The 15,081-nt window shown below is 41.6% G+C and overlaps 1 protein-coding gene across 1 annotated transcript in view; it reads right to left on the bottom strand.

The window, feature by feature from the left end:
- cep112 (centrosomal protein 112) overlaps positions 1-15,081 on the bottom strand; it is a 420,760-nt gene that overhangs the window by 297,294 nt on the left and 108,385 nt on the right. Inside the window, exons 8-9 of the mRNA XM_085964113.1 lie at positions 11,137-11,236; positions 3,448-3,566 (exon numbers count right to left, since the gene is read on the bottom strand). Coding sequence (XP_085820239.1) covers positions 3,448-3,566; positions 11,137-11,236 — 219 coding nt within the window. The remainder of the gene's footprint in view (positions 1-3,447; positions 3,567-11,136; positions 11,237-15,081) is intronic.

Here is a 15,081-nt window from a genome sequence, read left to right as displayed (position 1 = left end):
TGGGAGCAGTTTAGGATTCAGCAAAGGAGGACAAAGGGATTAATTAAGAGGGGAAAATAGAGTATGACAGTAAGCTTGCAGGGAACATAAAAACTGACTGTAAAAGCTTTTATAGATATGTGAAGAGAAAAAGATTGGTGAAGTCAAGCGTAGGTCCCTTACAGTCAGAATCAGGGGAATTTATAATGGGGAACAAAGAAATGGCTGACCAATTAAAAACATACTTTGGTTCTGTCTTCACAAAGGAGGATACAAATAACCTCCCAGAGATGTCGGGGAACATAGGGTCTAATGAGAGGGAGGAACTGAAAGAAATCAGTATTTGTAGGGAAATGGTGTTAGGGAAATTGACGGGATTGAAGGCCGATAAATCCCCAGGGCCTGATAATCTACATCCTAGGGTACTTAAGGAAGTGGCCCTAGAAATAATAGATGCATTGCCGGTCATCTTCCAAAATTCGATAGACTCTGGAACAGTTCCCATGGATTGGAGGGTAGCTAATGTAACCCCACTATTCAAAAAAGGTGGTAGAGAGAAAATGGGGAATTATAGACCGGTAAGCCTGACATCAGAAGTGGGGAAAATGTTAGAGTCCATTATAAAAGATGTAATAGCAGAGCACTTGGAAAACAGTGACAGGATCGGACAAAGTCAACATGGATTTACAAACAGTAAATTGTGCTTGACTAATCTATTGGAATTTTTTGAGGATGTAACTGGTAGAATAGATAATGGAGAACCAGTGGATGTGGTGTATTTGGACTTTCAGAAGACTTTCGATAAGGTCCCGCATAAGAGATTAGAGTGTAAAGTTAAGGCACATGGGATTGGGGGCAAGGTACTGACTTGGATAGAGAACTGGTTGGCAGACAGGAAGCAAAGAGTTGGAATAAACGGGTCTTTTTCCGAGTGGCAGGCAGTGACTAGTGGGGTATCGCAGGGATCGGTCCTAGGACCCCAGCTATTCACAATATATATATAAATGATCAAGATGAGGGAACTAGATGTAATATCTCCAAGTTTGCAGACGACACAAAGCTGGGTGGGCGTGTGTGCTGTGAGGAGGATGCCGAGAAACTCCAGTATGATTTGGACAGGTTGGGTGATTGGGCAGAAGCATGGCAGATGCAGTATAATGTGGATAAATGCGAGGTTATGCACTTTGGTGGCAAAAACAGGAAGGCAGATTATTATCTGAACGGCAATAGATTGGGAGAAGAGGAAGTGCACCGAGACCTGGCTGTCCTTGTGCACCAGTCGCTGAGGGTAAACATGCAGATGGAGCAGGCGGTTAAGAAGGCAAATGGTATGTTGGCCTTCGTAGCGAGAGGGTTCGAGTACAGGAACAAGGATGTCTTGCTGCAGTTGTACAGGGCCTTGGTGAGGCCACATCTTGAGTATTGGTCGCCTTATCTGAGGAAGGATGTTCTTGCCATGGAGGGAGTGCAGCGAAGATTCACCAGACTTGATACCTGGGATGGCAGGAATGACGTATGAGGAGAGATTGGGTCGATTGGGCTTATACTCGCTGGAGTTTAGAAGAATGAGAGGGGATCTCATTGAAACTTATAAAATTCTAACAGGACTAGACAGACTAGATGTAGGAAGGATGTTCCCGATGGCCAGGGAGTCCAGAACCAGGGGTCACAGTCTAAGGATAAGGGGTAAACCATTTACGACAGAGATGAGGAAGAATTTCTTCACCCAGAGAGTGGTGAACCTGTGGAATTCTCTACCACAGAAGGCAGTGGAGGCCAATTCATTAAATATATTCAAGAAGGAGTTAGATATATTTCTTAAGGCTAAAGGGATCAAGGGATATGGGGAGAAGGCAGGGACAGGGTACTGAATTTGGATGATCAGCCATGATCTCATTAAATGGTGGAGCAGGCTCGAGGGGCCAAATGGCCTACTCCTGCTCCTATCTTCAATGTTTCTATAACATTTAAAACATACAAGAAGAAAATACTGCAGATGCTGGAAATCTGAAATAAAAACAGAAAATGCTGGAGAAACTCAGCAGGTCAGGCAGCATCTGTGAAGAGAGAAACAGAGTTAACGTCAGAACTGGAAAAAAGCAGGAAATGGAACAGATTTTTATGCAAGTGTAGGAGCTGGGAAATAGGGGAGGGGATGAAAGAACAAAAGGGAAGGCCTATGATAGGATAAGAAGGCAGGAGAGATTAAAAGACATCGAGAGACATTAAGAGATATTCAAGGCGAAAGGAGATGGTAATGGGACAGGTTAAGAAACAAAGGATGGCTCTAGATGAAGTGTAAATTGCGCTGGCAGAATGGAAGACAGCTGCCATGTGGGAGGGAAGAACAGAACAAAAGTGTGGATAAAAAATATATATATATGATAGGGGCCGGGCTTATGATCTGATATTGTTGAACTCTATGTTGAGTCCAGAAGGCTATTACCTCTAAAGTCCCTCAAGGATCTATCCTTGCCCCCCACCCCTCCTCTTTCTCATCTACATGCTTCTCCTTCGAAACATCATCCAAAGACATGGGGTCAGCCTCCACATGCACATTGACGACACCCAGCTCTATCGCTCCACCACCTCTCTCAACCTCTTCACTACCTCTGTGCTGTCAGACTGCTTCTCCAACATCCAGTCTTCAATGAGCCACAATTTCTTCCAGTTAAACATTGCGAAGACCAAAGCCATCGTCCATTCCCTTGCCACCAATTCCATCCGTCTTCCTGGCCAGTTTCAGGTTGAACCAGACTGTTCACCACCTTGGCATCCTATTCCAAATCTCTATTTTCCACTCTCTGCATATCAGCTCATTCAAAACTTTGCTGCCCATATTCTATGCTGCGCCAAGTCCCACTCACCCATCACTTGATGACCTACATTGGCTCTCAGTCCCTCAACACCTCCAATATAAAATGTTCATCCTCGGATATCCCATGAATTCCAGTGGGATGAAGTGCTTGTAGAATTTTGAGACAATGCACTTGCATTTTTCCCCTTGTGTAAATATATCAGACTAGAACTCATGGGGTACTTTATAGACTTCACAAAACATGTTTGAAAATTACCATGACCTCTGTTATGTGACACAGTCCCCCCCCAAATCATAGAACCTGGAAGCTTTATCCACAGATCTGAGGTCACCAACACTGTCTCCGCAAGATCCTGCTAATCCATTGGCAGGATAGGCGCACCAACATCAGTGTTCTCGCTCAGGCCAACATCCCCAGCATCAAAGCTTTGACCACGCTCGATCAGCTCCGATGGACAGGTCACATCATCCACATTCCTGATATGAGACTCCCAAAACAAGCGCTCTACATTTATATAGCGCCTTTCACGACCACCGGATGTCCCAAAGTGCTTTACAGCCAATTAAGTACTTTTTGAAGTGTAGTCACTGTTATAATGTAGGACTATAAGGAAAACAACTCAAATCTTCACGTGCTTTAAACCCCTTACCTTTCTCTCCCAATCATTTTTTAAAGAATCAGCACTCTGTCCAGCCATCTTCTTCAACTCGGCAATCTGGTTCTCTTTACTTTCTCGGATAACCTGTGATTCACGAACCAGGCTCTGAACTGTCAAAATATATGAATAAAGGATTGAGTACACTGGATAAAGCAATGCTGAAAACTATCTGCCACAGATGTGACCTTTTGGAAGCAGTGTCAGTGCTGCTGGTCCCACTTTCTAGTTGTGTTGATTTTACTGTACAGAGAAACCGTCTTACTGAAAACTCATGGCAAACAACAAAGTGTTGTTTCTTATCCAAGGTTCAGCTCCATTACTGGTGATAACTAAGTTCCCACAGGAGTGAGGGAAAGGGTTTGTTATGATGCAAAGATGTGCAATAAAAGGTACTGCTGCATTTATACATTCTGCTGACACAATTTATATTTTGCATTTGTTACATTTGTCAGCTTTACTAATAATGTAAAGCTTTATTGATGCAAAATAATGTAAAGCTTTTCTAATGCAAAATTATGATTCAGTTTTAATCCCTACTTTATAGTTATTTTCCTTCAAGGTGCACATATCCCACATCATTCTAGCCTTCTGTCAATGCAAGTCGCATTGAGCTTAAGCAGACTTTGGTAAGTGGCAGAAAAAGTCTTTTAAGTGCATTGACTGAATTTTAGTGAGTAAAAAAGTGAATTATTTGAAGTAAGTTAAATTTTTTAGAGTAAATTAAGCTGTTGGGGAGTTTAAACCGGAAGTAGAATCCGGGTATAAAAAGGGGTGGGCTTAGTGTGGTAGCTCTGAGTGCGGTCACATTGAGTGTAAGTAGAGTTTGGTAAGTGGGAATTCGGGCAAGTGGGAGGTGAGGGGGTGCTTTTTGCTCTGTTTTGCTTCCCTCTCTCAGGCTAATCCAACACTGAGGACGTGGAGCTGCGAGACAATTCAACCGGACAGGTCCCCCAGACAGCATTCACGAGGGAGGTTGGTGATCAGCTGGTTGGTAGGTCCTCTTCCTTCTCTTCCATACCTTTAAGTTGGTAAGTCCTATTAAATAGTAGTGTAATATTATCATCTATATCGGGGCAGAGGGTCTTCATAACTAATAATAAGAAATTTAATTAATTACACAGATATGGGTGAACAGGTGATGTGTCACTGTTGCGAAATGTGGGAGCTGGTGGACCCCATTGAGGCTCACGGTGATTACATTTGCGATAAGTGTTTGCTGCTAGAGGAACTCAAGCTCCATGTTAAAGAGCTTGAGGCCAAGCTTCAGACACTGCGACACATCAGGGAGGGGGAGAAGTTCCTGGACTCTATGTTTCAGGAGGTGGTCACACCTATGAAATTAATTACTGCAGATGTAGTCCGTGGTCAGGGACAGGACGGTGTGACTACGAGTGAGGAAGGTACAGAGATCCAGGATGTAGTGTTGAAGGAGCCGCAGCCCTTGCTCTCGTCAAGCAGGATCGAGGTTCTTACTCCCTGTGAGGGCGGGAGCGGGGACTGCAGGGAGGATGAGCAACCTGGCCACAGCACCGTGGTACAGGGGGCCATTCAAGTGGAGGGAGTAAAAAGAAATGTTGTAGTGGTAGGGGATAGTATCATTAGGGGGATAGATAGGGTTCTCTGCAGTCAAGAGCGGGAGTCCCGAAGGCTGTGTTGCCTGCCCGGTGCCAGGGTCAAGGACATCTCTTCTGGGCTGGAAAGAAACTTGGAGTGGGAGGGGGAGGATCCAGTTGTCGTGGTCCATGTTGGTACAAACGACGTAGATAGGACAAGGAAGGTGGTTCTGTTAAAGGATTCTGAGCAGTTAGGGGTCAAATTAAAAAACAGAACCTGAAGGGTAATAATCTCTGGATTATTACCTGAGCCACGAGCGAATTTGGCTAGAATAAATAAAATTAAAGAGTTAAATGCGTGGCTCAAAGACTGGTGTGGGAGAAATGGGTTTTGCTTCTTGGGACACTGGCACCAGTACTGGGACAGGAGGGAGCTGTTCCGTTGGGACGGACTCCACTTGGCCAGTGCTGGGACTAGCATCCTGGCGAATCATATAATTAGGGCTGTAGAGAAGGCTTTAAACTAATTAGTGGGGGGTAAGTTTCTAGAGAGCAAATAACAGAAATGACAACGGAGAAGGTCATAGACTTAGGTAGCAGTGGGGAAATTAAAAAACAGAACGTGTCGGGAAGGGACAGAAGGTATGGAGTAAAAGGTAAAGTAGTAAAAGGGGAAAAAACAGGAACTAAGTGTCACAAAACATATTTGAAAGTTCTTTATCTGAATGCACGTAGCATTCGTAACAAAATGAATGAGTTAATGGCACAAATAACTACATATGGGTATGATCTTGTGGCCATTACAGAAACATGGCTGCAGGGTGACCATGACTGGGAATTAAACATACCAGGTTATTTAACAATCAGGAAGGACAGGCAGGAAGGGAGGGGATGTGGGGTGGCTATGTTAATAAAGGAAGGAATCACTATAATACAAAGAAATGATATTGGGTCAAAGGAGCAGGGTAGTGAAACAGTTTGGGTGGAGATAAGGAATAATAAGGGGAAAAAAACACAAGTGGGCGTAGTCTATAGGCCTCCGAACAGTTGCAACTCTGTTGGACGGAGTATTAATCAGGAAATAGTTGAGGCTTGTAATAAGGGAACAGCTATAATTATGGGGGATTTTAACTATCATATTAACTGGACAAATCAAATTGGGCAGGGCTGCCTTGAGGATGAGTTCATTGAGTGTATTAGGGATGGGTTTCTTGAGCAGTATGTAACTGAACCGACCAGGGGCCAAGCAACCTTAGATTTGGTCCTGTGTAATGAGACAGGATTAATTAAAAATGTCCTAGTAAAGGATCCCCTTGGAATGAGTGACCATAACATGGTTGAATTCCATATTCAAGTAGAGGGTGAGAAGGTTGGATCTCAAACAAGCGTGCTGAGCTTGAATAAAGGAGACTATGAAGGTATTAGAGCGGAATTGATTAGAGTGGACTGGGAAAATAGATTAAAGGGTAAGACGGTACATGATCAGTGGTGTACATTTAAGGAGTTATTTTACAACTTCCAAAAAATATATATTCCACTGAGGAAAAAAGAGTGTAAAAGAAAAGATAGCCATCCGTGGCTAAGTAAAGTAATTAAGGATAGTATCCAACTAAAAACAAGGGCATATAAGGTAGCCAAATCTAGTGGGAGGATAGAAGATTGGGAAGTCTTTAAAAGACAGCAAAAAATAACTAAAACATTGATTAAGAAAGGGAAGATAGATTATGAAAGTAAATTAGCAAAAAATATAAAAACAGATAGCAAAAGTTTCTATAGTTATATAAAAAGAAAAAGGGTGGCTAAAGTAAATGTTGGTCCCTTAGAGGATGAGACCGGGAAATTAATGGTGGGAAACATGGAGATGGCAAAAACGCTGAACAAATATTTTGTATCAGTCTTTACAGTAGAGGACACTAAGAATATCCCAACACTGGACAAACAGGGGGCTCTAGGGGGAGAAGAGCTAAATACGATTAAAATCACTAAGGAAGTGGTACTTGGTAAAATAATGGGACTCAAGCCGGATAAATCCCCTGGACCTGATGGCTTACATCCTAGGGTCTTGAGGGAAGTGGCGGTAGGGATTGTGGATGCATTGGTAATAATTTTCCAAAACTCCCTGGACTCAGCAAAGGTCCCGGCAGATTGGAAAACTGCTAATGTAACACCCTTATTTAAAAAGGGTAGTAGGCAGAAGGCTGGAAACTATAGACCTGTTAGCCTAACATCTGTGGTTGGTAAAATTTTAGAGTCCATTATTAACGAGACAGTAATGGGACATTTGGATAAACATAATTTAATCGGACAAACTCAGCATGGTTTCATGAAGGGGAAGTCATGTTTGACAAATTTGCTTGAGTTCTTTGAGGAAGTAACATACAGGGTGGGATAAAGGAGAACCAGTGGACGTAGTGTATTTAGACTTCCAAAAGGCATTTGACAAGGTGCCACACAAAAGATTATTGCTCAAGATAAAAAAATCACGGGATTGGGGGTAATATTCTGGCGTGGGTGGAGGATTGGCTCTCTAACAGAAAGCAGAGAGTTGGGATAAATGGTTCATTCTCAGACTGGCAATCAGTAACTAGTGGTGTTCCGCAGGGGTCAGTGCTGGGTCCCCAACTCTTTACAATCTATATTAACGATTTGGAGGAGGGGACCGAGTGTAACATATCAAAGTTTGCAGATGATACAAAGATGGGAGGGAAAGTAGTGAGTGAGGAGGACATAAAAAACCTGCAAAGTGACATAGACAGGCTAAGTAAGTGGGCAGAGATTTGGCAGATGGAATACAATACTGGAAAGTGTGAGGTTATGCACTTTGGCAGGAAAAATCACAGAGCAAGTTATTATCTTAATGGCAAGAAACTGGAAAGTACTGTAGTACAAAGGGATCTGGGGGTCCTGGTGCACGAAACTTAAAAAGTTAGTATGCAGGTGCAGCAAGTGATCAAGAAGGCCAATGGAATGTTGGCTTTTATTGCTAGGGGGATAGAATATAAAAACAGGGAGGTATTGCTGCAGTTATACAAGGTATTGGTGAGACCGCACCTGGAATACTGCATACAGTTTTGGTGTCCATACTTAAGAAAAGACATACTTGCTCTCGAGTCAGTACAAAGAAGGTTCACTCGGTTAATCCCGGGGATGAGGGGGTGGTCATATGAGGAGAAATTTAAAACAGAAATAGATAGTTTCCTAGAAGTAAAGGGAATTAAGGGTTACGGGGAGCGGGCAGGAAATTGGACATGAGTCTAGGTTCGGAATGGTCATGGCCCTGTGGGTAGTGCAGCGGGTCCAGGGGCCGTGTAGCCTGGTTCTGTTCCTACTTCTTGTGTTCTAATTCTGTGTTAGATTTCAGGAGATGGTTTTATTCCTGTTCCTGGCTGGGGTGGAGATCGCCTTTACAGAAGGTAAGTACTGTAGAAAATATAGGGACAGAGTGATCTCCTGGACGAGTTTCGATCGCCTAGATGGGTCGGAGAGGAATTTCCCAGATTTTTTCTCCCAAATTGGCCATTGGGTTTTATATCTGGTTTTTCGCCTCTCCCAGGAGATCACATGGGTTCGGGTGGGATGGAGAGTGATAGAAGATTTGAGGTTAGGATCAGATCAGCCATGATCTTATTGAATGGTGGAGCAGGCTCAAGGGGCCGATTGGCCTACTCCTGCTCCTATTTCTTATGTTCTTATGTTGTTATAATCTATAATTGGCCTCTAGGAGTTACATAACAGCAGCCAAGAGGAAATCACCTTTGGCTTTACCCCTCTCCCACGTTTTACTGTGACCACCAGGTCCTTAGCCTTCATATGGCTCCTCCCAACTAGCTGACTAATGTTTGGAAATCACTTTGCAGGGTAATCATAGAAGTAAGCCTGCCTCATGCCACCACGTGGCGGTGTGCGTTTGGCGCAGAAATGTATTGCAGCATTTTAACATGCTTTCAATTCTTGTTAAATACTTATGATGCTCTTATTTATTCCAGTGATTGGTGCTGCATTCTTGTTCTTTTTAATCTCTCTTTTACTCTAAATTTGATTCTGAGGGTTCAGCATCATCAAGCACTCCCACATGTGAGTCTCCACTCCTCATGTCCCAGGGAGTGCTTTCATGTGCCAGATAACTAGGTACTTTTGTAACACGCCCAGAGGATTTAGATTTAAGTCCCTGCCTCAACCAATCTTTGACTTGCAATGATAGCCAGTTAGGCCACTAGATGGAGAGCCTCGGGATAGTGAAACACTCTACCTAAGTAACAGTTGATGAGGTACACCACCTATCAGATCAGCCTCGAAACTTTCCCCTGTCCCCCACCTTCACATGAGCTGCAAATACTGTTAGGCAAAAAGGGGTACCGAGAGGAAATAACACAAGAATTAAAGTAGCAGATATACTTGCTAGAACTCTGCTCCCAGTTAATTTGTCTGATGCACGTATAGTTCGCTCCAGGTACCATTCTGGATTCATGTTATACTGCAATCATTACAGTAAAATCACATAGAAGTAATAATAACCATGGACCTCGTGTAATATGCAGGTTTCATCATCCAGAACAATAACATATCAAGAGCTCCAGAGCCGGGCAACATACCCACACCAGTATGGTGCCAGCTGATAATTTATACGCTCCTGTGAAGCGCCTTGGGATGTTTAATACATTAAATGCAAGTTATTGCTGTGGTTATGCCAGCAAAAATGGTCAGTGAAGACCACAGATCCCCAGCTAAGATTCTTCTTGGAATTCCTACATTTACACCACAGACACGATACTGAAGCTTATTTCATGCCATGTTCCCCTGCAATAAAGTGCAGAGATCAAAACCAAGGTTTATTGGGGGCGTATTAAAGATGTGTTTATATGAACACAAATGGTGTTTTTAATTGAATCACATTTTTAGAGATACAGCAGTTATTTGGCAGTACTCCAGATTCATTTCTGTTAATCTCGCAATGATTGTGTTATAAATTTAACTTTTCACTGAGGATGCCATCATTCATCAACAGGATGGAGTTTGTTGGTCAATGTTCACCAACTAAATTTCAAAAAAGCATAACTACAAGTCACAATTAAGTGGAGTTATTTCAATTAACATTGCAACATGATACTTGCATCTAGCATCACACTTCAAAAGTATCAAAAGTATAAGCAGAAGAGAAAGAAAGCCAGTTATTTCCTGCTGGTCCTCGTGAATTTGACAACCGGGCCAGCTGTCAATCTACGGAAACTTCCTGTAGTAATCTGATTATAATTAACCTCAAAACGTCCCAAGGCACTTCACAGGAGTATTATTAGTCAAAAAAATTTGACACTGAGCTACATAAGGAGAAATTAGGGCATGTGACCAAAAGCTTGGTCAAAGAGGTAGGTTTTAAGGAGCGTGTTAAAGGAAGAAAGAGAGGTAGCGAGGCAGAGAGGTTTAGGGAGGGAATTCCAGAGCTTATGGCCTCGGCAACAGAAGGCACGGCCACCAATGGTGGAGCGATTATAATCAGGGATGCTCAAGAGGGCAGAATTAGAGGAGCGCAGATATCTCGGGGGGGTTGTGGGGTAGAAGGTGATTACCGAGATAGGGAGGGGCAAGGCCATGGTGGGATTTGAAAACAAGGATGAGAATTTTGAAATCGAGGTGTTGCTTAACCGGGAGCCAATGTCAGTGAGCACGGGTGATGGGTAAACAGGACTTGGTGCGAGTTAGTGCTTAACAGATAGTAATACTAAATTATAGAAATAATGGGTGCAAGAATGTGATTAAAAATTAAAAGAAAAATCTCCTTTAGGTTCAGATGACAAAAAACTGCTTAATGTCACCTGAACCTGAGGCAGACTGCCTTCCCTGAAAGGGCGCAGGATTCCTCTGGATTCTCATGGAAAAGGGGGATGCCAATAATACAGCGATATGGAGCCATTCCCATATGGCCAGTCCGCCCCTGTCTGAAACCCTGAATCAGATTCTTTTATATTAATTCACAAGCCTTAATAGCCTATTTAAAATCAATCCCCTTTTTCCCTGAATCCCCACTCAATCCGTGTAAAAGATTCCAACTCGGTCTTTGTAAAAAGAGAGAGAGATGCTGCAAAAAAAGCACCAAGTTGTGCCAGTAGCTGCAACCTTGACTGTGGTTTACCTCTCCTTTCCAGCTTCTTATTCATCTCCTCTGTTTCCTTTTGCTTGTTTCTATATAGTGTCTTTAGCTCCTCAATCTCATTATTTTTCCGGTCCAGAATCTAGAACAAGACAAAAACAAAATGCCACTAAATAAAACAGCTGTTATTACCAAATTTATTCAACCCTCAATATTGTTTAATTTTTAAGGAAAAAATATTACACTACAAAAAGTGTAGAAAATCTGCCACCAGATGCTACAGTATTTGAGAGAAAAATTCAGAAGTGACTGATGCCATTCTATTATTCTGAAGTCATGACATCAATGAAAGCGCAAGATGTACAAAAGCCCAGTCCTGAATTCAAATCGTACACTTTCAATGAGATGGGGATTGTTGACCACAAGTCCCCTCCAAATCATCTCCATAAAACCCTTTCGCCAGATCAATAATAACAGGTTCAATATTGAGTGTTTCACCAAGGGAAAAGCTGGTTATTTGAAAATGAAACTGTCCTATTTATGGCAGTCCTGAAAGGAAGAGACTAACTACTGTGGCAAAGAGCAAAAACCAAAAAGAAAATACAAAAACTGCAGCAATTCCTTGGTCTTTTACCAAGAAATAAAGCAGATTAGTAGACCAAGTAATCTATTTTATATTATACTAATAAATATTAACCAATGAGTGTTAGCTAATGAATCTGTACTACAACCTGAACACTAATATAAACCTACAACACACCCAAATTTTGAAACAAAACGACATTTATCACCTACATAATTTATTGGAATCAATATTCTCTCGGTGATTAAGTTACCTGCCCCACCCTGTAACATTTTGCACAGCTCAGCTACACTAACTTTTATATTTAGATACAGTTATCACTGAGGATTTAAAACCATATACTGGTAAGGAAATTTAAGTAACGTTCCTGTAGCAAGATTGTCACAAATGGGAAGAGAGTCAAGATGAAGAGATGGCTAAAGGATTAAACAAGTTGAATAAACAAGAGCCTTGGGATGGTTTACTACATTAAAGCCACTATATAAATGCAAGTTGTTGTTGAAATACTAAGTTTGTTAAGTTTTCTCGACTTGCTCTGGTCTACTGAAGAATATAAATTAAATGTGAGATTTCAACCATTTTTCTAGGATTTATCTATTCACAATATCAAAGCAGGAAGTTGGAAGAGTTTAGGGTCAAAGGTAATGGAATTTTAAGGCTCACACACATACACACCGATATTCTTGACATCTTTAACATAGCTTTACCAATCAAAGGCCTTTCGAACTTCCAGCTACATCATGAATAAAACAAACAGCTGCACTCACCATATTGGTGTCATTAACCAGTCTGCCTCTGAAAGAAATTCTAATCTTCTGAAGGTTGGAGGACTTTTAGTTTGAAAAATCAGTCACATTTTATGTGTTTTTGAGAAATGGGAATGCTCAGTACCACAGACAGAGAAGGCTGCCTTCCATTCATGGGGCCACAGGTTTAACTTAAAAGGCTACCTGTCCACTAAGCCCACATACCACTGTTTGGGAGCAAACCTTGACTAGCATTAAATAGAACACATCACCTTAACTATGGCGGCAGCACAGAGTGCTAGAGTGATTCATACGCATATGGATTCACACCACTGGCATTCCAATTAGATATTACAGAAAGCATCAAGGTGTCACAAATTGCAAATCTGTGCACTTCCAAAATGTTTTTTATACTTCCAAAATGTTTTTTATATGAGAATAACCCAGGCAGCAACAACTAGTTAAATAAGCAAAAGTGCTTTGTGTTTGGCTGGTTGTTTCTTTCGTTCAGATTCTGCCTTTGATCAATTGCTAAAAATGAGTTTGTTGCCTTGAATCTAATTAATATCATCGTATCTTTGAAAGAAAAGATATTGTGGCAAGTTTGAAACTTTAACATGCATATCGTGCAGAAAATAGCATCATTGTATTTTAATGGTACAGAATTTTGTGTCTCATTGTATCCTGTGTAAACGTTCTCTGGGTAATCAATTCAGTGTGACCACTGCTGCTGGTTATGGACAGTTTCATTCAATTTGTTGAAATCCCACATTATAAGCCACTTGTCTCTGGCTCTAGTGCAGTTGGCTCCTGAGCAGTGGGTCATTCACTGACAGCAGCAAATCCAAAGAAAACTTTCCAGATTCACTGAGGTCAGTGGCCAGGAAGACCGCTTTTTACTGGGTCTTCTTGGCCCCCTGCCTTAGCAAATCTAGCAGGTTTACTTTTGTCGTTGCTTCTAGTTGCACAAGATCTGGTGTGTCACGTGGTAGTGTCATTAGCACTGCATTAGTCAAAATAAAAGTGACTATATTTAGGGTTCTCGTAAATTGCCTGTGAGGTTGACCATGGTCAGTTAATAAGTATAAGGGAATTTTTATATACAAGATGGCAACAAAGTTGGGGAGTGAGACTTCAGAATCTCACTCCACATTACCAACTACTGACCAGAGTCTGCAACTATATCATTACAGGCAGCTGTTTACTTACACGATTTCCATTCTAAATGCTTACATAGACAGTTTCAATGTTAAATGTTGACATAAAGGCATGACAAAAACTCATGAGGTTGGACAGAGTACATGCAAAACATTTTTAATAATATATAGAAAAGTTCTGTCCCTTTCCGGCAGGTATCTAGTTTTTGCTGTGTTTTGAAGGTTTGGTCCTGGGGGGAAGAGATTCTGTAAGCAACTTATGTATTTTCATGCAACGCCTCCTAACTGGAGGGTACAGCTTGAGACATTAACCCAACACTGAAAGTGACACGAAAAACAGAATGGTTTCCTTTTCACTGCTCTACTTAGGAGTTCAGGTTTTCTTTTTCTCTTTGATTTGTCTCCTCCAATTGTCTCTCTCCTCTCTTGCAGGTGTTGACACCATTGCTGGCCCTCCAATACCAATATGTTATTATTTGTGTGTGGGCCATGATGTTGAGTGCTGGCAGGTTGTTCAACTGTGGGGCACATACTGTCCACATCTGATGTCCATCCATGCATAGTTTTGCTGGATAATGGTCAGAAACGAGAACGCCAATTAATTTTCCCTTCCCCAACAGCCTGTTGTAGCCCCTCTACTACAGCCGTGGCTGGGAACAGCTAGTGACTTGTTCTGTTGAATTCTCGATGTATATATGTAAACACTGCCTTGTGCTCGGTAGTACCCGGCTAATTAGGCTGAAGTATCACCTGTGCTTTAAATTTAAGTCATAGAATTTTACAGCACAGGGGGACCATTCAGTACATTGCACCTGTAGCGGTTCTCTGAACGAGCTATCTATTTAATCCCCTGCCTTTTTAAAAATGTGGATGTAATTTAAACCTGTACAAGCTCTGATCAGTGTTTTGATATTTAATTTACCTAAGCAACTAAAGACATCAATTCTAGTGTGCAGTTTACTGCAGGTCGGATAGTTGGTAATCCAAAGTGTTGTACCTTCTAGAAGGAAGGCTACAAGAAGCTATACCTTCCAGAAACTTCTTGAACAAAAAACTGCAACAATGGTGTCCAATTGTTATTATGGGGGGAAAGGGAAGGGGGAGCGGTAGAAAAAAAAAATCACAGTCCTGAATGATTTCTGGGTATGATTTTGAAATGCTACTCATTGCTCCAAGTGTGAACAAGTGGAACCACCGTACAATTTGTACTGGTGAGAGTTAATGTAATGCATTACAAATGCTTTGATTAATCATTTACACATATACACACTAACTACTATACAGTGGTTCAAAAGAAAAATCAAAGAGCGCTCAGAACTGTAATGTATTATCAGTCACACGTAGTTTATTTTAGAATAAAGAAAAGCGGGGAAAGAGAAGAGAAAGGGTAAAATCAAAAGTTACCTCCAAGTGAAAGATAAATAGTTTGGGAGTCAATTTAGATCTAATAACATCATTTGGTCGTAATATCTAACAGCTGCCATGGCTAACTGCATACTCT

This window comes from Somniosus microcephalus, chromosome 21 (genome assembly GCF_052327205.1).
Source record: "Somniosus microcephalus isolate GS21.2 chromosome 21, FLI_Smic_1.0, whole genome shotgun sequence".
NCBI lineage: Eukaryota > Metazoa > Chordata > Chondrichthyes > Squaliformes > Somniosidae > Somniosus > Somniosus microcephalus.
The sequence above is the reverse complement of the archived record's forward strand: the minus strand, read 5'-3'. Positions and strand labels throughout refer to the sequence as shown.